Source organism: Tiliqua scincoides, chromosome 7 (genome assembly GCF_035046505.1).
Source record: "Tiliqua scincoides isolate rTilSci1 chromosome 7, rTilSci1.hap2, whole genome shotgun sequence".
Classification (NCBI taxonomy): domain Eukaryota; kingdom Metazoa; phylum Chordata; class Lepidosauria; order Squamata; family Scincidae; genus Tiliqua; species Tiliqua scincoides.
Window position 1 is genome coordinate 35,432,134 of NC_089827.1, and position 25,162 is coordinate 35,457,295.

At 41.8% G+C, this 25,162-nt stretch overlaps 1 protein-coding gene across 2 annotated transcripts in view; it reads left to right on the forward strand.

The window, feature by feature from the left end:
* The first annotated feature begins 1,123 nt into the window (after nucleotides 1–1,123).
* The window catches only part of ETNK1 (ethanolamine kinase 1), a 110,844-nt gene continuing 86,805 nt past the window's right edge, over nucleotides 1,124–25,162 (forward strand). For both annotated transcript variants that reach the window (XR_010794735.1, XM_066633767.1), the window contains exons 1-4: nucleotides 1,124–1,443; nucleotides 15,071–15,330; nucleotides 17,664–17,804; nucleotides 18,553–18,695. Coding sequence is in view for 1 of the 2 variants with exons in the window: in XM_066633767.1 (XP_066489864.1) it covers nucleotides 1,261–1,443; nucleotides 15,071–15,330; nucleotides 17,664–17,804; nucleotides 18,553–18,695 (727 nt within the window). In the remaining variant the exon portion in view is untranslated. The remainder of the gene's footprint in view (nucleotides 1,444–15,070; nucleotides 15,331–17,663; nucleotides 17,805–18,552; nucleotides 18,696–25,162) is intronic.

The window sequence follows — 25,162 nt, forward strand, 5'->3', positions numbered from 1 at the left end:
GCTTTTTTGTACTGTTAGAAGCAGCACCCTCCAAAATCCATTGGAGCCTGAGGGCCCAATCCTATCCGATTTTCCGGTGCTGCTATGCCTATTTGGTATGTACTGCTTCCTGTGTTGGGGAGGCAGGCACAGAGGCCTCCTCAAAGTATGGGAACATTTATTCCCTTACCTCCGGCCTGCATTGCAGCTGCACCATGCTGGAAAGCTGTATAGGATTCGGCCCTGAGCTGCCTCCTTCCTCCCCCCTTTTTTTAAAGGGGGAAAGGGGAAGAGGTGCAGAAGAAATTGCAGCAATGTCATCACAATTACTTTTGGGTTGGGGGGCAGCAGCACCTGGAGTGAAAAGTGCCAAGACTGCTGCTGGGCTGCAGCATATGGAATTGCTGTACATTAGTGCTCAGGTGCATGCATCCACCCACCTACCCAGCCAGCCCTATGGCTTTCAGAACTCACACTAGCATCAGTTGTGCATTCCCTCACATGCAAAAAGAGAGGCATTGATTTACCAGGGACAGGTCTGCAAAACAGATACTGCTGCTCCAGGTAAATAGGGTCAGTTGGGAGTGGATGGTTGTGTGTTTGCAACAGGGACATGTGGGGGTGGGGAGGCAGGTGCCTCAAGACACATGTACATGTGGGTGCACCTTCCTGAGAGGTCAGTTGCAAGCTAGGGACTTGCAGTGGGTGGGGAGGCAGGTGAGGCAGAGCCTCCCCACCAGAGATTTTGAAAAGCGCCGCTGCCCTGTGAGGTGCCCAAGCACCCACAACCCACATGCAGAGCGAGGAGGGAGGGAGAGCAGTGCATGTGGGTTGTCTCGTTGCACACATGCGTGTGTGGAGGCACCCTAAGGACTGGCCACACAGCCCTGAGAGGCTCCCTCAGAAGCAGCGCCACTAAGCCCAAGGGGCCTGGCTCCCTCCCAGGCGTGCAGAGGGCGCCACCCAACACCCCTACAGCGACCTAAGAGGAGGGCACGAAGGAGTATCTGAGGAGACTCCAGGGAGATGGCCCCTCCCCTCGCCCGTCTCTCCCACCGGCGGACCCGCCCCTCGCCCTCCCAGGATGCTTTGCGAGGCGGCCTTGTGGGAGGGGGAGGAGCTTCTGCAGCCGAGGCCTGGGAAAGGCGAGAGGCGGAGCGCGCACCCTCCCCTCAGTCGCCGGCTCGCGCTGCTCGAGGAACGTCGCAGCCGCTCCTCCCCCCGCCGTCTCGTGCCGCTGCCGTTGAGGCTCAGCCCCGCTCGCGCTCGCCGCCCCCCACGATGGCCAACTACATCCACGTGCCGCCCGGCGCGCCCGAGGTGCCCAAGCTGGACATCGCCGTCCGCGAGAGCGAGCCTTCGGGCGGCGGAGGCGGCGGAGGAGGGCCGGGGTACCGCCGCGGAGCGCTGCAGCTGCTCAGCCGCCTCAGGCCTGACTGGGAGCCCGAGGAGGTGACGCTCAAGGTAACGGCGGCAGCGCCTGAGGGGAGGTGGTGGCCCTGCGGGAGCTGTGAGGAGGGCGGCGCGGCCGAGGGTGACGAGCAGCCATTGTGGCGAGGAAGGGAGGGGCGCAACTGGGCAGCCCGAGCGGGCTCCACAGCAACCGAGCCCCACGCACGGGCAGGGGGAGTGCGAGTGTGAGTGAGAGACGCGCAGACTCACGCTCGCCCCCAGGAGAGCGCCGCCTGCTTCTCGCATGGCCTCCCTCCCTTCCTTCCTTCCCCCCAGCAAGCGCCTCTCCTCGCAGCGCAGAGCGATGCAAATCAGGAGGAGGGGCGGGGCTGACTGGCTGGTTAGCTCTGGCTTCTTCTCCCTTCTCCCCCTAGCCTTGGTGGACTGTGCAGGGACGTGCAGTGGGTGGGGAGGCAGGTGAGGCAGAGCCTCCCCCTGTCGTCCTTTGGAAAGCGCTGCCACCACCCTGTGAGCACTCACAATTTACAAAGAGGTGGGATGGCAGATGAGGCAGAGCCTCCCCACTGTAGTCCTTTGAAAAGCACTGCCACCACCCTGTGAGCACTCACAAACCAAGTATAGGTGAGGCAGAGCCTCCACACTAATCCTTCAAAAAGCACTGCCGCTGCCTCCCTGTGAGCACTCACAGCTCACACACAGGTGGGGAGGCAGGTAAGAAAGAGCCTCCCCTACCCTGTGAGGTGTGCAAGCACTCACTACCCATGCTTTTCAAAGGACTCCAGTGGGAGGTTCTGCCTCACCTGCCTCCCCACCCACTGCTTGTCCCTGGACTGTGATCATTGAAAAGTGGAATCCTCCCAGAAGTGCATGTAAAATGTGTCTCTTGTAGGGGAGAAACTCACTCCTAATGTTGTAGAACAGAGGTGTCCAAAGTTTTTGGCAAGAGGGCCACGTCATCTCTCTGACACTGTGTTGGGGGCCGGGGGGGGGGAAGAATTAATTTACATTTTAAATGATGAACTTATATGAATGAATGAAGGTCTTGCAATAGCTCAAGGCCTATAAAAGGCCTTGCACAAAGCAAGGCTGGCCTTTTCTTTGCTGCCGTGAAAGGCCTGTTCTTTCGCAGATGTGAAACAGCAAGCAGTGAAGGAAGCCCCCATCCCACAGCTCACACAAGAGGTCGAACAGTCACCCTCATGCTGAACAGTTGCATTGGGCCAGTGCGGGCTCCAACAAATCTCCGGAGGGCCAGAGGCACATTAGAGACTGGGGGCTCCCTGAGGGCCACATTGAGAGACCTCGAGGGCCACATGTGGCCCCAGGGCCGGGGTTTGGGCACCCCTGTTGTAGAACAACAAATGTGTATTTTAGTTATCTTGATTAATACAGTTGGTAAACTTCAGGGAAATGGGTGAGGTTGGTTGGTGAGGTCATGAAACTTTCTTTTAAAAATTAAGTGCAGTTTTAGCCCAAGCAGTGTAAGGAACAGAGTGCTAGGAAAAGAATATAAGAAGAGTCCTGCTGGATTAGGGCAAAAGTCCATCATTTCCAGCTTCCTGTATCTCAGCGTTGCCCACTAGGTGCCTCAGGGAGCACACAAGATAACAGGAGACCTGTGTCCTGGTTCCCTCTCTCCCATCTAGCATTCTGAGACAGCCTACTTCTAAAATAAGGAGATTACACATATACATCATGGCTTGTAACCTGTGATGAAACATGTGCAATCCCTTTTAAGGCATCTAAGCCAGATACCATCACCACATCCTGTTGCACAGAGTTCCACAGACTAATTACTCTTTGGGTAAAGAAATATTTTCTTTTGTCCTTTTCCAGCACTTAATTTTAATGGATGTCCCCTGGCTCTGGTGTTGTGTGAGAGGGAAAAGATCATTCCCCTATCCACTTTATGCACTTTAGAGGTGATTGCCTGCCTCCTCCCTCCCTCCCCCCCCCAAATCACTTGCCTTGGGGAGACACTTCCATGTTGTGGTGTTTTTGTTATTAATAGTATTTATATACCACTTTATATATAGTGGTATATATATACCACGGCGAGACCTTGAAGCAGCTGACAAGCCGAGCCTAGTTTTTCCATCTGCTCTTTGGTCGCCCTTCAAGTGAGATATGAAGGACTGTCAGCTTGCGTGGGAGGAAATTGGAGGCCAGAATGTGATACCAGATCATAAAAGGATCCATCTGAAATGTTGTAGTTCTTGAAAGACAGAACCTTCTTCAATTGTAAAAATCCCCATAGGGATTTAGTATAGTCTGCCTGAAATAAAGTCTGAGGAGAAATCTGAGGACCATGAAAGGCGGTATATAAATACTTGTATTATTATTATTACTTTATTGCAAAAGGTTCACAAAGCAGTTAACAGAGAAAATAAAATAATGGCTCAGGATCTAAAAAGATATAAATGAACACCAGCAAACAGATACTAGAAAAGGCACTGCTGGGGTGAGGTGGGCCAGTTATTCTCCCCGTTAAGTAAAAAAGGTCCACCCACTTTGAATCCTAGCTTGTCTGTCTGAAATGCCAGTAAATACAGTAGCCTATTCTGCCCCCCTCCGCCTCTTTTCAGATAGCCCCACTCTACCAACTTTTCCTGCTTAAAAAAATGGGTGTTGTCCCAGACCAGTGAATAAACCCATTCAAAGGTGGTATTGTACATTGTAGTGGTAAATCCAGGTTATCAGGTTTCTTTTTTGCATTGTTGATGAACTGAGTGCCAATTAAGTAGTCGTGAGCTTTATTTACTAATACCTGGTGTATTGTTGCAGTATATTAAAGGGAGGGTGAAAGGGTTCTGTCCATACTGTACATTTGGTGCGCTGGTTGGAGCACTTTTCTACATGCCTTTGTTTGCAAGGCTGTTTGAGGGAAGGTAGCTTTGCAGTGCATCCTAGCTTTTGCTCCTTCTGTGATGTGTCAAGCTGTGAATGTGAACCAGATTTGATGGTAAAGGTGTTACTTTGTATTAATATTGGATATCTGGTTTTCCTGTAAGCTGCCTTGTAGCTATATCAGTATTTGACTAGTTTGCTTAACTATGGGTGTGCTTGGTGTCATTAGTCATCTCAGGTTGAGTTGTCATTTGTATTCATTGTTTATCTGCTTAAGATCTAGTTATGCTGTCAGAACGTGTTGCTTCTAGAATATACTTTCTGTTGCTGTGAGCTTTCTGAGGATTTATTTTACTATCGATTGTTTTGTTGCTGTATCTGTTTTCAGACCTATTCAAAGTAAGCCTCCCAATATTCCGAGTCTAAAATTATAGAACCTCACTGAGACATACATAAATGATTTTTTGTCTATTTGGGGTTCTGATCTAACAGTTCCAGAAATTACTTGATGTTGGATTATTATTTGAAGGTCTCATTTGAAGTAGTAAATAGTGGCTTATAAATACTGTCATGGCATGCTCTATCATCTGTTGTGATTCAGCTGTAATGTTCTATATTGAAAATATTTTCCTAGTTTTGTCTTGCGTTTGCAAGATTGGCTTCCTCCACTGTTTCAGTTTCCTTTAATGATGACCGAATCAGTCAAACTGTGATTTAATTGTAACCTACAAACTGTGGCTTGCTTGTTGCTGCTAACCATAATTTGCTTGATTCAGATATCATGGAAAAATTAATGAGAAGTAACTCAGAAATGAAGGAAAAAATAAGTGTGGGAAGGAAGGGAGGAGTGCCCGGTCCCCTGACATATTCCAATTCCTTAGATCGTAGTTGAGGGGTTCTATAATTGTACCATACTGAAACAACTTTCTAAAATCTTCAACAACTGTGAGGTACTTTGTTGTGCAACTTCTAATTTGTAACATATCAAGTAATAACCTCCTGAATTTGGTTTTCTTTTGTACAGAGACAGCAAGGGTGGAGAACTTTTACTATAAGAATTTATTAGAAGTAAATATCAAAATACGAATGGTGGCTCTTGAACTGCTGCATCATTAATAGAGATATAGTTTACCACAGCGGTTCTCAAACTTTTGGGTCTCCTGAACCCTTTACACTCCTAAATAGTCTTGGGGAGCCCCAGAGTTCTGGTGCATGCATGAAGTGACACAGCACTGAGCAGATGGCAGCCATTTATGGTGTGCTTGTGGAGTCCCTAAAGGGGTCTTGGGGCTCCACAAGGCTGGACAAGAATATCTTTTTTGCCTCTTGAGTCCCTTAGATTGCATGAGATGTGATTCAGTAATCTGTATGCATGGTCCTTCAGAATACTAAAGGAAACCATGTCAATATATGAATATATTTCGCATAGTTCTAAAATGGATACTACCAAAAGTGTCAAAGTAAACTTCAGTGGAATAAGAGATGATAGGTTCTAAGAAAAGAAATCTAGCAGTAGGTAGCAGGCTAAATGCTTTTGTCTTATCTGAGTAACAGTACTATAATATGATAGCTGAGAATGTACTGATGTGTGGACAGAATTACCTTGAGAATAGTGAGGGGTGTGTTCCACAGTTTCAGGTGTGCGCAGAAGAATACAGCCCACAGCAGTGAGGGAAGACTGGACATGTTCACAGCCATACTGTGGCAGCCAAAGTGTGTTGTCCTGTATATAGATATTCGTGGTGAAATAGGACAAGGAGTGTCTGTAACATTACTAGCAAGAAAGAAGATAGAGACTATTGTGAAGAGAGTAAGAAGGGGACAGTTAACAGGCTTCCTCTGGTTGCAGGAATTGAGTGGGGTGTCAAAAATGCTTTACTGGTATGAAGCTGAATTACTTTCATAATGCTCCCTCTGATATAGTGGCTCATAATTTCAAGATATAGTTCACTGAAACCCATCAGTGGAAGGAGGAAATTCATTCGGACTTTTCATGGAGTCTTGCACAAATGCAAGAGACAGGTGTCCTTGGTTTACAGCCCATCAGCCACCTCCAATGCATTTGAAGCACCATTGGTGTTATAATATGTATAGCCCCCTCCCTCTTATCTCCACAACTTATTCATCACTACCTTTCTTTGTCCAGCTACTGCTGAATGAGATGACTATTGGAATGGGTCACAGGGGTTGTCTTACACTGTGGGAAATAAGAAAGCTATAATTTTTGGCATATACATTCTAATAGCTGATAAAATTATCTTGAAAGTGTTTTGTTCCAATAGAAAACCTTCTTTGGATTTTGTTCATTTTTTTAATGCAGTGCTTCTCTGCTTAGTTTAAAATGAGAGCATGAGAGACTTTCTACTATATAAAAGGCACCTTTGGTTTCAATCCCATGTTTTCACCTTGTAAAATTTCAAGAAATAGAGGAAGTTAATGATAAACTGTATCAAATTAGTTCCATTGTGGAAAATAAGCTTAATTTTGTACTCAGTTGCAACTTAATATGCCAGATTCAAATTTCACTTACTGCAGAATTCTGTGCATACTTGCTTAGAAGTAAGTCTCATTGTGTTCAGTAAAGCTTACTTTCAGGGAAGTTCATAGGGTTGCTTTATATACATTTTCTTAATATTAATAAATACAGTATTGGCCTGTGTACTCATCTCATTATCTGTGTTTTGTATTTGTATTAAGCATTGACAGTAGCTCTAACTTATAACATCTAAACATCTTGCATTTATCTGGCTTTTGGATTATCAGTAATTGTACGTTTTGTTCCACTCCAGAATAGAGCATGACCCATTATCAGTGTTTTTAAAAACATTATTAGTGTTTTTAAAATGTTCATTCACTGTTAAAGCTCATCAAGTCCTATGACCATAATAAAATAGAACTATTTTGTTTCACCTTTGATACCATAGTGTGGGGGTGTCCAAAGTTTTTGGCAGGAGGACCACATCAGCTCTCTGACACTGTCGGGGGGGCCGGGGGGGAAGAGAATTAATTTACATTTAAAATTTGAATAAATTTACGTAAGTTTACACAAATGAATATATTAAAGATGAACTTATATGAATGAATGAAGGTCCTGAAATAGCTCAAGGCCTATAAAAGGCCTTGCACAAAGCAAGGCTGGCTTTCCTTTGCTGCTGCTACTGCATCACAGACGTGAAACAGCAAGCAGTGGAGGAGCCCTCATCCCACAGCTCACTTGAAAGGTCAAGCAGTTGCCCTCACACTGAGAGCAGTTGCATTGGGCTGGTGCGGGCTCCAACAAATCTCCGGAGAACCACAGGCTCATTGGAGACTGGGGGCTCCCTGAGGGCCACATTGAGAGGCCTTGAGGGCCGCAAGTGGCCCCAGGGCCGGGGTTTGGGCACCCCTGCCATAGTGTGTAGTAACAATTCTTATCATAAGATGAATACCAGAGTCAGAGTAAAAACTGTACCTTGGATAGCCTTTTCATTCCATGACAAATCATTAAGGAATATGTTGATTATACTGTTTTATATTATATTGTTTGCTTTTAGAATTTGAAAATTATGTTTCTTGATTCTTCAGCACATTGGGTTGGATCCTAACTAATGAATGCAGAAGGCAGTTTGCCTAAGGAGACTTCGGTTCCTTTGTCCCCCACCGCAGCCCCTTGTCCCCAGACGTTTTCTGATTGGGACCTTTAAGAGTGGTAGGGTGCAGGGGAAAGGGAAAATAGCCCAAATTATGGCAGAAGTAACTTGTGTAATGCAAATTCCTTCACCCTGCACCCCACCCTATTCCCAAATTTCCTGACCATCTAAACCTTTTTGCGGGTACAGGGGGCTGCTATAGGGACAAAAAGTACCATTGTTGCAATTTGCATGTATTGTAGCTAGGATTCAGCTTTATATTCATTGCAATGTTTTGTCCTTTGTTATTTGAATCAATAAATGTTACCATCTTGGTACAAGATTATAAATGAAGAATTTTAAGGCAGTACTGAGAATCCGGTCAAAGCAAATATCGCTTTACTGATTGCTAGGTATGATGAATATGTATCTTTTAAAAAGTAACACTATTTGCTATTTCCCTTGTAGGACATTCTTGGAGTTTGAATGCATCAGAAACAAATGGTGCATTTTTTCATTCCAAGTTAACTAATGCCCATAATTTTGTTACCCTCTAAGCCAGACATAAGGACCACTTTCCCTGTTGGGCATTTTTAGGTTTGTGCTGTGTTTCCGTATCCTTGTAAGCCTTTGTTACTCAAACCTTTTTCTGCATATCATGTTGCCCTATACATGTGTAATTCATTGTGGTCTTTTTAAAGCACAACACAGTTTTACAGCAGGTAAAAGTATAAGGCGATCTCACAGGTTATCGAGGGCAGAACTTGAGCCCAAAATTATGGAATTTTTCTATGACTCTTGGATAAATCGAGATTAAACATAGGGGGGTGTCTGACTATAGTTTTGTCTGATTTTACCTGAGGCCAGTTCCTGAAAAATAACCTACCAGTAATTGTTACCTAAAAACTGTACAGTCTCTAATATATTAAAAATATAGTAAAAGATCATAAGATACATTTTTATTCTTTAACTTTTAAAATTTTGGTCTTCACAACCTTTTTGTAAACACTATCAGAGTAAGTGCACTGTAAACAACATATCTGTAGAACATTGGTTCCCAAGCTGGTGTACATATACCCCCAGGAGCACTCCACAGGACCTTTAGGGGTACTTGAAAAAGAATCAGGAAGGGAGGTAGCTAGTCGGTTGTGAATGCCCTACCAATAGCTAGTTTTTGGACATCAATTCATATTTGAATCAGTGATTGAAAACCAGCACAGTAAAAAAGCTGAACCATAATAGCTGAACCAAAAAAGCTGAACCATTGAGATCCAAGGTGGTGTAGTGTTCTGGGAATTGGACTTAGACCTGGAAGATCCAGGTTCAAATCTCCCCTCAGCCATGAAGCTTCCTGGGTGACCTTGGGCCAGTCACTTTCTCTCAGCCTCACCTACCTCACAGGGTTGTTGTGAGGGCAAAAGGAGGGGAGCAGCTGTGTACACTGCCCTGAGCTCTTTGGAGGAAGGGCGGTATAAAAATGTGATTGATAAATAAACAAACAAACACAAATAAATAAATAATATGGAGAGATCAATCACCAAGAATTTCTTAAGACACTTCTGGTGCAAAACATTGCAAAGGCACAGTCTTCAGTTCTTCAAACAGGTAAGGAGGAAATACTGTGATTAATACATGAAATATGGGCTTTCATATAGAGGGCTTATTATTAATTTCAAGCATTTAGCTAATATGAGGTGTACAGTTTATGGAAATGGGCTACTAAGGGGTGTGCAAATGAAAAAAGGTTCGGAACTACTGCGGGAGAACCATTAATCAAATCCTTCTTTAAGGTGCCTGGTGTGTTAAACAAGAAGCTCCACATATAACATAGAATTTAGAACACATAACTGGGAGTGTGCAATTCAATTCACAGTCGAGAGACAAGCAACATGAAATGACTGAGCAAGTGCAACTACACATAGTTGCAACCCTGTTTACTCAGAAGCAGACCTATTACTTTCCATGGGTGTTAATTCTTAAGTAATGGTGCTCTGACTTGTAATCTGGGAGGTTGTTTCAAATGGAAATGAGGATTGCATCCTGGTATTTTAAAAAACGGACCTCTGCCAAGCATTTGTAAAATGGAACAAGGCTCAGCAGGGTCTGCTAAAGAAAATGAGGCTTACTTAACTTCAGTGGAAGCCTTGCTTATTTTTCAGGAGGAGAATAAAAGGTTAACTTTGGCTGCTGCTTTGCCCTGGAGAGGTTGCATTGGAGATTAACAGCCTACTCATTAACTCTGCATTGCCTCTCCCATGCCAGGACTTGCTTGAAAAGCTCTGACCCTTGAGTGACCATGCAGATAAGGGGAGGGGAATGATAATTTACTGGCAGAAATTTCTTGCCCTATAGGCGAGTGTCTACGATATTTCCCACTTCATGTGCAAGTAAAGAGATGTATCTTTGTAATAAGAAGCATCAGTTGATCATTTTGGACCTTTTGTGTGTGATGTAGTATGGCCTAGGTTCTGATTTGAGATATTTGCTTACAGGTAAATTCTTAATTCAGGACAGATGTGTTTGCATGAAAACCTATTTTGATTTCAGTTTTTCTTTAAGCAAAGTTCTTGTCAGCATCATAAGTTGCTACTGTTCAATTCTAAGACAGTAGAATTGTCTGAATTTTATACATGCAACTTTTAAGATGAGAGAAGTAACCAAGATAAGAAATATAGGAGACTTCCAGAATGTTGTTAATAGAATACTTATATTGGTAATTACACATAATTTTGCTATTTTATGACATCATGCAAGAGCTATCTGTTCCATATAGTTAGAATCTTCTGATAATGTCCTATGATTAAGAAAACCTAACTGTATTTGTGGTGGGAGATTCACTATGTAATATTTCTACCAGATGAGGCAACTGAGGTATGTGCTCTGAGACCCTTTATAAGCCAAAGGCTGCATCAGTGTGTGTTCTAGGTCAGTACTTCTCAAAGTGTCCACTGTGTCAGACTTGACAATTGTTTTTCAGTGTGCTGGAGACTGGGGGGGGGGGGTAGGCAGGAAGCAAGCACATCAATTTACCTTGTTTTTCCTGTTTCTCTATTTCCTGCTGTCTCATAGCCTCTCGCAAGGCTTGATGTGCATCCATGTTCTGCAGCAAGCCCTGGGAGATGTGGAGAAGCAAGAAGCCAGAGGAGCTACACCAGACTGGCAGCTGATGGTTCATGGACCAGCACCGGTCTGCAGACCACAGTTTGAGCAGCACTGCTCTAGGTTGCAATTGTGTAACTTTTAAAAAATGTGTGTGTTTCTGATAACTCTGGTTTGCTAGTCATTTAGGAATATATACCTAGATTTAGCTATCATTGTAAGAATGGATTATGAAAGCTTCTGTCTCTAAATCTGTTGTCTTGATAAGGGGCACTTGTAGATAACACATGGAGGTGTAATTAGTGGCTTGAGAGAATGGCTTTTTAATCTAGTAATTTTATCCTGCCTAAGGAAGATAGGAAAATAGAATTGAGAGACCATCTTGTTCCAGGTGGTGTCACAGGAACCTTTTAAAAGCCGCATGTTAGGCAGATTTTTAAGCCAGTGTTTTTCAACCCATTTTTATTGATGTACCACTTATGTTTTGTCTTAAGTACCACCAATAACCAGAGGCGTATCATGGTTGGTGTAGGATGGTGGTGCTCCAGGTGACAGTTGAAGCAGGTCTAAGGGTGTGGACTTACGGAAGACAGTGAAGGCAAAGAGCAGCAGCGTCAAAAGCTGGACCCTCTTGCCTTCTTGTGTCCATTTGGCTCTGAAATGGAGCCATTCTGTACTCTGGTGTGATGGAGAGGCACAGTGATGTGGGCTGCAGTGTGGTGAAGCAGGGGACAAAGTCACCACCCCACCCTGGGTGCTATTAGGCTCTGTGCTACCACTGCCAATACCTAAAATACCTGAGGCTGTGATGTCACTTCTGGGTTTGCTAAACTTGGAGTAGTCTCTTTGCTCTGAGACAGAGTCATTGCACCCTGTTATCACAAGAACAGGCCACAGCACCTTGGCAAAGCTCGGATTGGCTACAGAACAGGGCACAGTGACTGCTTCTCCACTCTGCTTAGAGTGGTTGCTTCTTTGCCAGACCCAGTAGTGATGTCATAACCCCAGGTACTGTGGCTGCATGCGTACCACTGGGCAACACCTTGTGTACCACTGGTTGTAAAATACTATTCTAAGCTAAAATCCAGTGTTATTAAATGCATCTATATAATCTAATTTTAGGTGTTTTCTTTACACTCTGATAACAATTGTTTTTTAAGTTGCTTCTTTTGTAGAAGAATGTGGCCCAAACAAGTATTGGCCATGTCAATGAAGCAGGCTTTTATTGCTAAATGATCTGCAGGTTTGCTTGTTTAGTCATTTCTGCATGCGCATTTCCCAACCTCATTTCCAACCCAGCAGCAGAGCATAAAGACTGCTAATTTGTACCGTTTGTGTGGTGGTCCCTGATTCTGTAAGGGCCATAGGGACTGGCTGTTGCACTCAGTAAAAAATCCTTATGCTTAAGGAACTCATCAGACTTCCTCTTATACTACCACCCCCAAAGTTACCTGCACAGTATATTTGGCGTAGAATGAAGTATCTTTGGAATTTTTTTATTTATTTGAAGAATTTATATCCCTCCTTTCTCCCACATTCAAGGGCACTCAAGACAGCTTACATAATAAAACCCAATACGAATTAAATTAAACAATACTGAAAGCAATTAAAACACTAACACAGAACAGACCCCAGGATCACACAGAACTATTAAAATTACATCTCATTAAAAATGCCAGCCATAATGTCAGTCTAATGTCTTCCTAAATGAAAAGGCCTTGAGGCCCTACCAAAAGGTCTCCAGAGAGGGAGCCATTCTAAATTCCAGGGGGAGGGAATTCCACAAGCAGGGTTATCACCAAGAAGGCCTTATTTCTAACCACCATTCCCCTCACCTCTGCAGTTGCCTGCACAGTCAGAAGGGCCTCTCTGATGAACTGAAAAGAGGTAGGATTATATGGAGGGAGGCGGTCCCTGAGATACCCTGATCCTGAGCTATATAGAGCTTTAAAAGCCAAAATTAGCACTTTGAATTGAACCCAGAAACAAACCAGCAGTCAGTCTAGCTGCTGAGTCAGCGACCCACCTAAGTCAAATCGATCAGCCCAGCAACCATATGAGCAGCTGCATTCTGCACTAGTTGCAGTTTCTGAACCATCTTCCAAAGCAGCACCATGTAAAGCTTGTTACAATAGTCTAATCTAGATGTGAATCAGGCAGAGCTATTCAAACTGGGGTGTCATGACACTCCAGCCTGACAGCCCTGGCCACCTCTCTCCCCGAGATGCCTGGCGACGCTCCTGGGTGCTAGCCACGCCTCACTAGGGAGGCGGGACGCACAGATTGAATACCTCAGCTCTGCTGTCTAAAATATGTAACTTCAGAGAACTGAATATTCAGATGGAATGTTTTGTGTTAAAATTATCAAACTTACATAGACCCTTTGGTGTTAACTTCCTCCAGGTTCTTGATAATCCCCATATGGGGCTGCATAAACTGAGTCATTGTGGTGTAATAGATAGCATGCTGAATCTGAACTGGGAAGACTGGGTTCAGATAGCTTCTCTGGCATTCAGACTGAAATCCTGTGCACACTTAATATTGTGATTAAGCCCATTGAATCCAGTGAAACTTACATCTGAATAGGCATACAGAGGATTATGCTGTAAATCCTCTCGATAACTTTGGGCAAGTCTAGCAATACTATACTGGTTGCTGTGAAGAGAGCCAGGATGGTGTGGTTCAGTAATTTCCCAAATTTTTCCTGGGAAGTTGGGAACCACGTAAGTTTTTGTGGGGGTATAGGGATGGCAGCAATGCGATACCCAGGATTGTGCCACTGCCATGGACAGAAGGAGTTATTTACCTAAGAGCACCGGTGGGATGTAGAGACACCTCGGAAGGGTTCCCAAGCCTCAGAATTTCTAAAAATAGTGATTGTAACCCATAACTGGAACTATGTTAGGGCTATGTAACCCATAACCTATGTTAGGGCTCCCCTCAAAAGAGGCTGTTGCTGACCCCCAGGTATGCTAAGAAGCCCTTTGGTCATGGCAGTGCCACAATTGCTGCAGCGCTGTTACTGCCATTGCTGCTGGACCACTCTCCTTAAGGGGGAATGCCCTGCTTTGGGTTCCCCTGGTGGGTCAGAACCCACTGGTTTGGGAATCGGACTTAGACCTGGAAGACCAGGTTTAAATCCCCTCTCAGCCATAAAGCTTTGTGGATGACCTTGGACTATCTCTTCACAGAGAAATAGCCTAACCTACTTCACAGGGTTGTTGTGAGGACAAAAGGAGAGAACTACCCTGAATGCCTTGGAGGAAGAACAGTATAGAAAAGTGAACATACATAAATAATAGAGTAACACCATGCATATTATAACAGTGTGCCTGGTACTACACAAAGTTCCAAACACAGTCCTGGAATGAGCTGGAATTGCCAGTGTGTATACACTACTGAAACAGACGCCTGCGTTGGCTTGATCATGTCGTGAGAATGGGCGATGGTTGGATCCCAAAGGATCTCCTCTTTGGAGAACTTGTGCAGGGATAGTGCCTTATGGGTAGACTACAGCTGCACTACAAGGATATCTGCAAGAGGAATCTGAAAGCCTTAGGAATGAACCTCAACAGATGGGAAACCTTCTATGTCCATTCAGTGTTGCTGCTGTTTATGGCAGCTAACAAAATATAAGAACTAAAAACTGTAAGTGTGTCTCAGTCAAACCGCAGAATAATATAAGTCAAACTGAGCAAGTGTCAAGTGGATAGGCAGTGTCAGCTGCCAAAGGATCTGGTCCGCATCTTCAGGCAATATTGCTGTAAAGAAACCAGAACATGACCAACAGATGCTGCAGGGACATCTTCAGGTACTCTCAGCATGTTGTCCTCATGGTTATGGGCGATCATATCTGTAAAATGCTTAGGAAATTCATCACAGTAAGGAGCTGTATGCTCATCATTCCCCTGTCAGATAGAGAAGGCCCTGAAACAGCATGAAAAGCTGGACAGCACTCTGCAGATGCAATAGTGAACAATATAAACCATATCACTTGAACAACACAAACTTTTGAATTTTATTGATTTGTTTTATGACATGATTAAAACTTTTTAACCCATTTTGAGAGTAATGATTGACAAACATAGTGAAAATACCTAATTGTGTGTATTCTTATTTTCCAGATATTTACTGATGGAATCACCAATAAGCTTATTGGGTGTTATGTGGGTGAAGAAATGGATGATGTTGTCCTTGTTAGAATTTATGGAAATAAGACGGAGCTGTTAGTAGATCGAGAAGAGGAAGTGAAGAGCTTCCGTGTGTTGCAGGCCCACGGCTGTGCGCCACAGCTTTACTGTACTTTCAGCAATGGCTTGTGTTATGAATTCATGCAAGGAGAAGCACTAGATCCAGAACATGTGTGCAATCCAGAAATATTCAGGTAATCCCCCTGGCACTATTGAATTGAATTGTTTGTACCCTTCTATTAAGTTGCTCTTTCCCATGGCACACTTTGGTAAATTGTGCTCCATGTTAGAGAGAATTTTGTTTTTGTGAACAAATTAGTAGACAACCACTCCAAGCTTCAGTGCTTACCTGCAATCTCAGTGGCCATTCAGCAGTTTGATATTTAACCTCCAGTAACTTACTCATAATTTGCAGGTATAAAAGAGCCTTCATACTAACCTAATGGCCTAAGCCTATTGGAAAGAGCACTTCATTACATAGCCCAAGTCTGGGTATATGCATCTCTGTTTGCAAACAGTGTGGGATTAAATATAGAGCTGTGATATATGATCCTTGCATATTTTAATACAAGAACATAAGATTCTCTTCTCTACCACTGCTCCCCTGTAACTGGTATTGAGACATACTGTCACTGAACTGAGGTAGCACATAGTTGTCATAACAGAGACTTTGATGGACCTGTCCAATTCCCTTTTAAAACTATCCAGGCGAGTGACCATCACCGCATCTTGTGGCAACAAATTCTGCAGACTATGTGCTATTTGAAGTGCTTCCTTTTGTTGATTCTAAATCTCTTGCCAATCAGTTTCATGGAATGACCCATTCCAAATATTGTGAGAGGAAGGAAACCATCTCTGTCCATCCACACTATACATAAATCTGGAAGTTGCAGTCATGTGTCCCTCCCCATTGTCTTTTTTCCACCCAAGGTAAAATGTTCCATGTCCTGTAGCCTTTCCATGTCAGGAAGGTGTTATAGCTCTCTGACATTTTTCTTGACGTGTGTCAACCAAAACTTTAGTGTTGTAAATATGGCCCACCTCTGACCTGTGTGTATACAAGGTTGGTTTTTTGCACCAATTGCATCACTTTACATGTTGAGCTGCTGTATCTTTGGTTGCTCAGTCAGTTTGGAGAGGTCCTTTTGGAGCATTTCTCAGTCTTCTTTGGTTTTTTCCCACCTTGAATATTTTGGGATCATCTGCAAACTTATCTACCTTGCTGGGCTACATAACTCCAAACATGAAAAGCACTGGTCTCAGTATGGATCCTTGTAGGACCTTCTTGCTGTCCAGCCCTTACTTGTGTCCTGGTCATCTACCATCTTGACTACTGATTTTGCCTCCTTCTTTTTTGTTCCTTTGCTCGAACCATTCACTTCAGACCATGAACTGTACATGTCCCCTTCCAGACCTTGAACTGTACTCTGCTACCCTCGAGGACCAGTGTCTCACTTTTCCTAAAGAGTGTCTTCTCATTTTCCCTTGTTCCTCACCAGACCTGAAACTCTTCTAGAAGAGCTACATGGTGCCACCTCTCTTCCTTCAAAGTGTCTTTACAAAGGATTTTATACGCATCAACATGCATGCGGTGTAAATTTCTTTCAGTCTGCTGGAGGCTGTTTTGGAGGCAGTCCACTGTTCTCCAGAATTGACCTAGGAACATAAATTCTTAATTTGTCTCTTCATTCCAAGCAGCTTCTCTTTAAGTGAATATCTTTTAGTATGTTTAGCTAACAATAGCTGGTCTTAGTACCCAACTTCCTCCTACTGTAAGAAACAGTTGAAGGATTATTTTACTTTTTATAGACCAATTTAGAAATGTTCTACATAATAAAACTGTTCGGTTATCATAATTAGTTCTTCAGATCACAGTGGAAAACATACAGCTCTCTCTTATTAATGCCTAATGTTAGAGCTTCTGTTTTGGATGTCTGAGCCTTTAAAATCCCTATGTTTCATCCATACTTAATTCTTGGAACTGACAGAACTGACAAATATCAAAAACAAAGAGAACCATTTTGAGCAATAAAGAACACTTTTAAAGTTATTGACAGACCAGAGACTTGCAAAATGTGCCATGTGTTTATGGAAATGGGGTTGTCCTAAGGTTTTAGAAATGATCTTGCATTGAAGTACTTGGTCTGCCTGTCACCAGTTGGTACTTAAGTCTTCAGACTGACTATTGTAGCAGTGTATTAAAACTTGTGGAAAAAAATAACTGAATTACAATGATTGATATTCTTGTCATGTGCTTCTTTCTAAAATGGCAAAGAAAAATGACTTGGATCCAGAGTAGTGCAAATAGGAGCGTTTTTATCCAGTAGAGCTTTTCTGTTGCTTCTCCTCCTTGCCATCTCCTATGCCTCCAAAAGTCTCTTAAAAACAAGGTTACTTTTGAACCGCATGGTGGGAGAAAGAGAATAGATGGAAACTACATTAGTGTTCTGAGCTCAGATTATTTGAAAACCAGACTTTCTAACCAGTATAAAATTTTAACTCACTCATGGGCTTCAATTCCTTACAGGCTTATAGCCAGACAACTTGCTAAAATACATGCTATTCATGCTCACAATGGCTGGATCCCCAAGTCAAATTTGTGGTTGAAGATGGGAAAATACTTCTCTCTTATACCAACAGAATTTGCAAATGAGGAGCTGCACAAAAGGTAAGTAGTGTTCAGATTATTTCTTAATTGTGGTGGTGTTCAAAAGCTTGTTAATGAATGTGAAATCTGCCAAGAAGAAGGAATAAACTTAACTATTTTCAGCTTAGAAATGTGAAATATATTTATAGTTAAATTGTGAGCAAGAACAGTGGAATATCAAACATGTATCTTAGAAAGCTGTGGCATAGTGTGATGGAACTTGTTGGGTAATGTGACGAAAACAAAAGAATGGAATTGTTTCTGTATTAGTCGTGAATTCTTTACATGTATTTGACTTAGGATATTTATATTCTCAAGTTCTCAATGATTTGCGTAACAAGTGGCACCTTTTAAACAGGTCTTATGTTTAGCAGGATGTGGGCAATAGTCTCTCTTCACCCCAGCATGGCATCTTTTTCTAGGGGCTCTTGCTTTTTGAATCTCCCCCCCCCCGCTTTGTGAGCCCTTTGGGGACAGGGAACCATTTATTTAGCTATGTAAATGTCATTGTGAACTGATTGTTCAAAAGTGGTATATAAATATTTTCTGTCCAGAAAGAAGTTCATTAGCTAAAAAGACCCTTAGGGAGACAAAAGTAGGAAGTGGAGGCAGGGAAAACAGGGAAAGAATATACGATTATTGATATAGGCATACTTAAGTTAACTATAGTATCATAATAGTCCTTGCTATCATGCTTATTTGTCTGCTGCAGTCTGATGGAAATGTGCTCAGTGAAAAAAGCAAATGAAGTTTGTTTCAAATTCTAAAGGTTTCTAAGTGATGTCCCAAGTCCTCAAATCCTTAAGGAGGAAATGGCATGGATGAAGGAGAGATTGTCCAACCTAGGCTCCCCTGTGGTACTTTGTCACAATGATCTGTTATGTAAAAACATAATCTACAATGGAAAACAAGGTAGGTATTGAACATGGCTGTAAGTAATCTTTAGGCTTGTTTTGTATTACTTAATATGTAGTAGTTTATGGTGGGTGAATACAACTGTACTAATGTTTAAAAAAAACAAAAACCTGAATGTCCATGTTCTTACTGTTGGTTGCATGAATCATACATTCATTGTCATAGCAGCTATTTATTTATAAAGCTATAACTGATTTTTTTAAGGTTTTGAGAAAAGGATAAATTGCTTGATCGTAGCAACTATTAGTTCACTGTGTTGACAGCAGAGATTCCAGGGTTAGCTGCTGCTGCCCAACTGTACTTGAAACAAGTTTGGATTCAAGAGCCTTAGGAAAACATATCTCTAGGTTGTTGTGTACATTCTCTGTATTCTGATTTGTCAGATTTATTGATGCCGCAGAAGAATTCTACGTGATGGGGGTATCTGGAAAGATACTTTTCAAGGCTCTGTTTAATCTTGCTGATGAGGTACAATGGTATATTTAAAGCTTAAGTGTTTGTATATATTAGACTGGAAATTTGCTAACTGGATTTATTTTCATTGCCCATTTCAACAATATTTAAACATTTGAAAAGCATATTCATTTGAATCAGAATTGAATCAGTGAGTTAACTAATGAAGTGTATTGCTAATTTTCATGGTGTGGTGACATGAAGATTGGCTACTGATTGATTGGGGTTAAAAGCCAACTGTAAACTTGTTCTTTCTGCCCTCTGGAGTGATGTTACTGCTTCCCTTTCTGGCATTAACCATGGTTTCATATTACATGTATAAATAATGAACCCCTTATAAACCAGAGATTACAAACTTGCTTCAAACCATGGGTTTTCAACTGTTTGAGGGAACTTTGGTCACTTTCACCATGGTTTGTAACTTGTGTTTCTGTAATGCAAAACTGTGGTTGATGCTGGGAAGATAGTGGGGATGGAATCCCTCTGGAGAAGATGGTGATGGTAGTATTTGTTCTGGGTCCTGGGTTCCAATTTGCAACTATAGTTTGCAGGAACCAATGTTAACATGCCAGTTCTATAGCTGAGCCAACTAAAACTAGAATGTTCATGTCTAAGGAAAATTTGCATTGGGGAATACAGTTGTGCGCCACTTAATGACTGGAATTGGGATCATGATCCCATCAAGTGGCGCTTGATGCAATGTGGAACCTCCACAGTGAAGGGATGCTCTGCCCCCCTTGCCTCCGGAGGGTTGTCTGAACCTCCCAGAGGCAACGCACATCCAAGCGCTGCTTCTGCAAGGCTCAGACTGAGAGAAATCGTGCTTCCTGTGCAACTTCCGGTTTCACAGGGGAAGTCGGAAATTGTGTGAGAGTCGCTATTTCCTTAGGTCTGAGCCTGGCAGAGGTGCTGCCTCTGGGAGGCTCATACAATCCTCCAGAGGTGAGGGGAGCAGAGCTCCCCTTGCATTTGGAGGGTGGGGGTGTGTGCCCCTGACAAACATGTGACGCCATGTGGTCATCACATATGTGATCCCAGCGTTAGCCGGAACATTGCTAAGGGGTGCACACCTGTAATTGAAAATGTTCAAGGATAATCTGTTACCTTGGAACTGATGCTTGTTTTATTAGAAATTAAATATGGATGGAATGCAATCCAAAGAAATTATTTGTTAACTAGCCCATATACGTGCAGGTAGAGCTGGCAAAGCATGTTGCTTTTAATACAGTCTTGAAATTATTTCCTAGGTGCCAAAATCTTATTTCTAGGCTCCAGGAAGATCTTGTGCCTTTCTTAATGCAAATATTTATCTTCATTGTAAATTGTAACAACCTAAGGTGGTTACTCAGAGCAAGTACCTTGTATGTATGCAATACTATTTAGATGTGTTGCAGAGTTGTAGCTCTTGATTGAAAAATGTCACGTTTGAAAAATGATTGTCTCCCAAATTGTGTATGTGTTCAAGAAGTTCCAGTGGAATTATGGCTCTTTCTGTGGACCCATCTGTCAGGTTCTAACCCCTGGCTATTAGTTGATACCTTCTGCTAGAGTGTCTATTGTCCACAAATGTTCCTTTTCTCACTGAATCAGAGTTCACCCTCTTGACATTTGTATCAATTGATAAATCAGATCTAAGGAAAATGGCTCTTATGTGCAGACAGTTCTTGTAAGGGAAGCATTTTTTATAAGTACCCAAGACAAATGTTCAGAACTGAACACTGTCAGAGTTGCTAGGCTTGAATTCCCACTTTTGAAACAAATGTACTGTCATTTTCTTTTGTAAACAGAGTGGAGAATAAATCAGTGAGAGCAGTACATCATTTCTGCAAAAACCAGTGTGTGAGTGTTTAGCTTTGGGGCAGAGGGAGGGAAAATATGGAAAAATTGCTTGCAACTGTTAAGGTGGGGAAAATACTACATGTATGTAGTAGCCAGATTGTGTCCATTAAGTGTTTTGAGTATTGCAGCACAACACATACACAGTGAGGGCAGACATCATGTGATCGTGTTTTTCATATGATAAATGGAGTTACCAAATGGTAGTCATGTTGCATCTCAAGTTTATCATTTGATAACTACTTCTTTAAGAGATCTTCTGAATTTAGTCCTAGCCATTAAGACTATTGCAATGTTGAACATTGTTTTGATCTTGGAAGAATTATGTGTAAAATGCTAAAACTGTGTATTGTCTTGTACTGGGCAATTGTTTATGAAATGGATACCTAATACAGTCTTAAGAGGGACTATTTACTTTTGCAGTGGAAACTCAGCTTTAACTTTAACTGAAAATAAACCTGCAATTTGCTAGAATTTGTTTTTTAAGAATGCTGTTAAAATATCATTGGCATACCAAAATGTTTTGCAAGTTGCTTGAATAACCACACTGTAAAGATGCACTTTGCTCTCTGGTTGCTCTTTTGTTGAGGCTTTTCTCCAAAGATTTCATTTTTTGAAATAGTGACACAAAGCAATATGCTTCTTGACTTGCATTCTTAATTGTATCTTAGTTAAAAAATTTTCTTTCAATGCAAGGGCATTTTATGTTGCTTTAGTTGCAAAATGAGAACAGTCTCCACCAAGTCTTAAAGCTCATGTGTTTAGCCTTGGCATGTTGTCAGTGGTTTCTTCTGAACTTTAAATTGTACTGTCAGTGTCTCTTTCTTGAATCCATTGTGCTATCTGTGAAAAAACAGTTCAATAGAATTAAGCCAGTGGGGTTGAAAACTTAACAGCATAATTCTGTGCATGCCTGCTCAGAAGTAAGGTTTACTTCGTTCAATGGACCTTACTTCCTAGTAAGTATGTATAGGGTTGCAACCTTAAATTTCAGTTTCTCTATTGCTTTCTTGCTGGTCTTTTACTTCAGCTTATCAAAATATCACCTTTGCTTTCATGTCTTTCCTCTGATGGATAATGTACAGTACTTTTTCCATTCTTCCTAGCATTTAACTTTTAGCTTTATTAGGTGTTTTACTTTCATCACTTGCTGGTTAAAATGGCTAAAGTTCATTAATTAAAGTATATTACCCTTTATCCTAATTCAAAGTTGTAAAAAGACCCTAACTAACTTTCAGTCATTAATAAGCTTTATGATTCTTAAGCTTACATTACCTTGAAACTCATGACCTGCAGCTTCATCTTCTTACTAGCATATTCAGTATGGTAGCTTTTTTGGTTCAGTAGCATAAAATACGGATTAGTATAAAATGTTTAGCTGATTCTCACAGCCTGATAATGCTAGTGCTTTTCTATACTTGCTTGGCTATATTGTCATAAACTTGGCTTGCGACAGGGCTGAATGTTAACAATTTAATTAGGTTGTTACTAGTTGCTAGATAAAGAACTTTTAGTAACTACAGGTGAGACCTCTGTATCCACTGATTTGGCATCATTGATTTGACTCTCCAGTGTTGCCAGGGTCTACCTTGATATGCCTCAAAACAAGGTAAAAAGCACCAGAATCCAACTTCCTACCTTCATGATGTTAAATTGCACTGGTTGCAGGCTTCTTGGAATTAAAGATAGCTTTAAAGACCCACTTTCAGATTTCTTTCTCCTTCATTGTCACCCCAGAATGCATTGGTATAGACACTATACCGCATTCAGCTCCTAGATGGGATGAATAATGAAATTTCATTAGTAGCTAAATTCGGTGTAGTGTCTATACCAGTGGTTCCCAATCTAGGGTATGTATACCCCAGGGCTGCTTGCCTGGATCTTTAAGGGTACTTGAAAAAAAATAACTGAATAATGGCAAAAAAAGGCAGGTCTGTATTAGAATGCCTTGCAGGGCTGGCAAGGTGGGAAGGAAGGCAGCTAGCTGGCTACAGCAACTGCTAGTTTCTGGTCATAAATTTGAAATAACAGCAACTATATTAATTAAAAACATTGTGCTAATATGAGGAGTACAATTTACGAAAATGGACTGCCAAGAGGTATGCAAGTTGAAGAAATGGTGGGAACCCCTGATCTTCTCTATACCAATGCATTCTAGGTTGACAGTGGAGGAGCACGAAACTTGGAAGTACTTCTTTAAAGCTATTTTTCCACTGATTTGGTATCCACCGATTTCTTTTTCCCCCACTGGGGTTCCAGAATTGGAACTCCAGTGGATAACGAGGTACAATCTGTAGTTCTTTATATTTAGTGTCTCATTCGCTAGGATAACTGAAGATATAGAATTAAATCTTTCATCTTAGTGTTGAACTGTGGTCATGACACTCATTCTGTTGCATAACTCAGCACTTAAATGCTTATCACTCAAATACTGCAAAGCTTTTGAGTACTTTACACTTAGTTCTCATTTATGAATGTTCGATCCTGTATCAGCTTGCAGTTTAGTGTCATTGTATAGTTTTATAAAGCTGCTTTCTAAAGTCATAGCTTCTCCTAGAAGACAGTATTCATATAGTATTTTGATTTTATTTTAAGCTTTGTTTCCATTTCTAGTCTGACATAATGGTATCAACTTAACATTTGACATCTAGGACAGTGTTAAAGATTCAGAAAGAGTTAACTATTAAGAGTTAAGATATTAACTTAAGATATTAAGATAAGAAAGAGTTAAGATATTGCAAAATATCTTAAGTAGAGTGTAGAGCAGACCTGCCTTTTTCTGCCATTTCCCTACACCAGTGGTTCCCAAACACTTTCAGCGAGCGGCTCCCTTGACTTACTAGGCCATTGGCACAGTGCCCCATTAGGGCTACAATCCTATAAATTGTATAAGGTGGCAGGTTTTTGTAAGGATTTTGTGGCTCCCCTGGCTGGTTTCTGTGGCTCCCCAGGGAGCCATGGCTCTCAGTTTGGGAACCACTGTCCTACACTATTTGATTTCTTGTTGACTCCTGTCCAGCGTGAAGATTTCTGAATATGTGTCAACAATCTTCTATCACTTTTAAAACAGCAGAAACTTGATTTACAAAAGTGGGTCCTATCATTTCAATCTGACGTTAGCTATGGCAACCTATATAAAATTAGTTTCAAACTGTCTAGTTTTCCTGCTTCTACCTCTTCAAATTTCCTATTTCCTGGTGTGACTTCTGTTTCTACATACAATAATAGATGGTCTTGGATAAACTCATTTTTTTGTCTGTAATTGAACACTTTAATGGCTTCTGGCAACTGGTGGGTGAACTGGACTTGTTCTCATTGTGTTGGTTGTCTCTTGCTGCTTTACTAATTTGGCTTTTACCCTTCAGGATATTAAACATTTAAGAAGTTTTGTCCTGCATAACACATCTATAATTGCTGCAAGTTATTTCTAGAGAAACTGCTTGCAGAATAGCACTAGCACTTGGTATCTTTTACTAGACTTTTAAAAAAAAAGGTCAGTTCGTCTCTCATGACTGTAGTGTTTCAGTAGTACGAGTTTTGTACTGTAGTACTGCAGTACTTGTACTGTACTGTATGCAAATCCGAGTGCATTTATACGTCTTTTCTGACAAGTAAGTTAATCACTTAAAAGCAACAGTTTTCACTCTCTCAAATTAATGCCCACTAGATACTTTTGAAAATGTTAATTGCAAAGTTGCGCATTTGTGTGATGCAACTGTTTAGGATTTTCAAGAGTGTTCACACGTCTAACTCTACTCAGACTTGAAGTCTGTGATGAAGTTCCTTTTGATCCAAGCAGAACCAGATTTGGACTAGTTTAAAGACCATGTTGCAAATGCTTTGCTACGGAAACTCAAAATTTGCTTTTGAGAAGAATGTCTTCCCTTTAAGTTTTCCTAATTCTGCCATGCTATTGTGCAGCATAACAGATAGCTCCTTTCTGGCATCAATAGGAGCAGGTAAAACATATTACGCTTAAAAATCAGTAAAATTACATTTGCCCAAAACCATGTTTCCTTGATGACCAGAATCAAAGACCTGTGCATCTTGTACCTTCTGTATTTCTTGCAGAACTTTAAATTTAAGGCTGAGTTCCACTGTAATGTCAGGCTGGAAAAGGAAGGGCAGTCAAATGCAGAACTTTTCTTTTTAAAGTTTTGTGTCTTATCAAATAT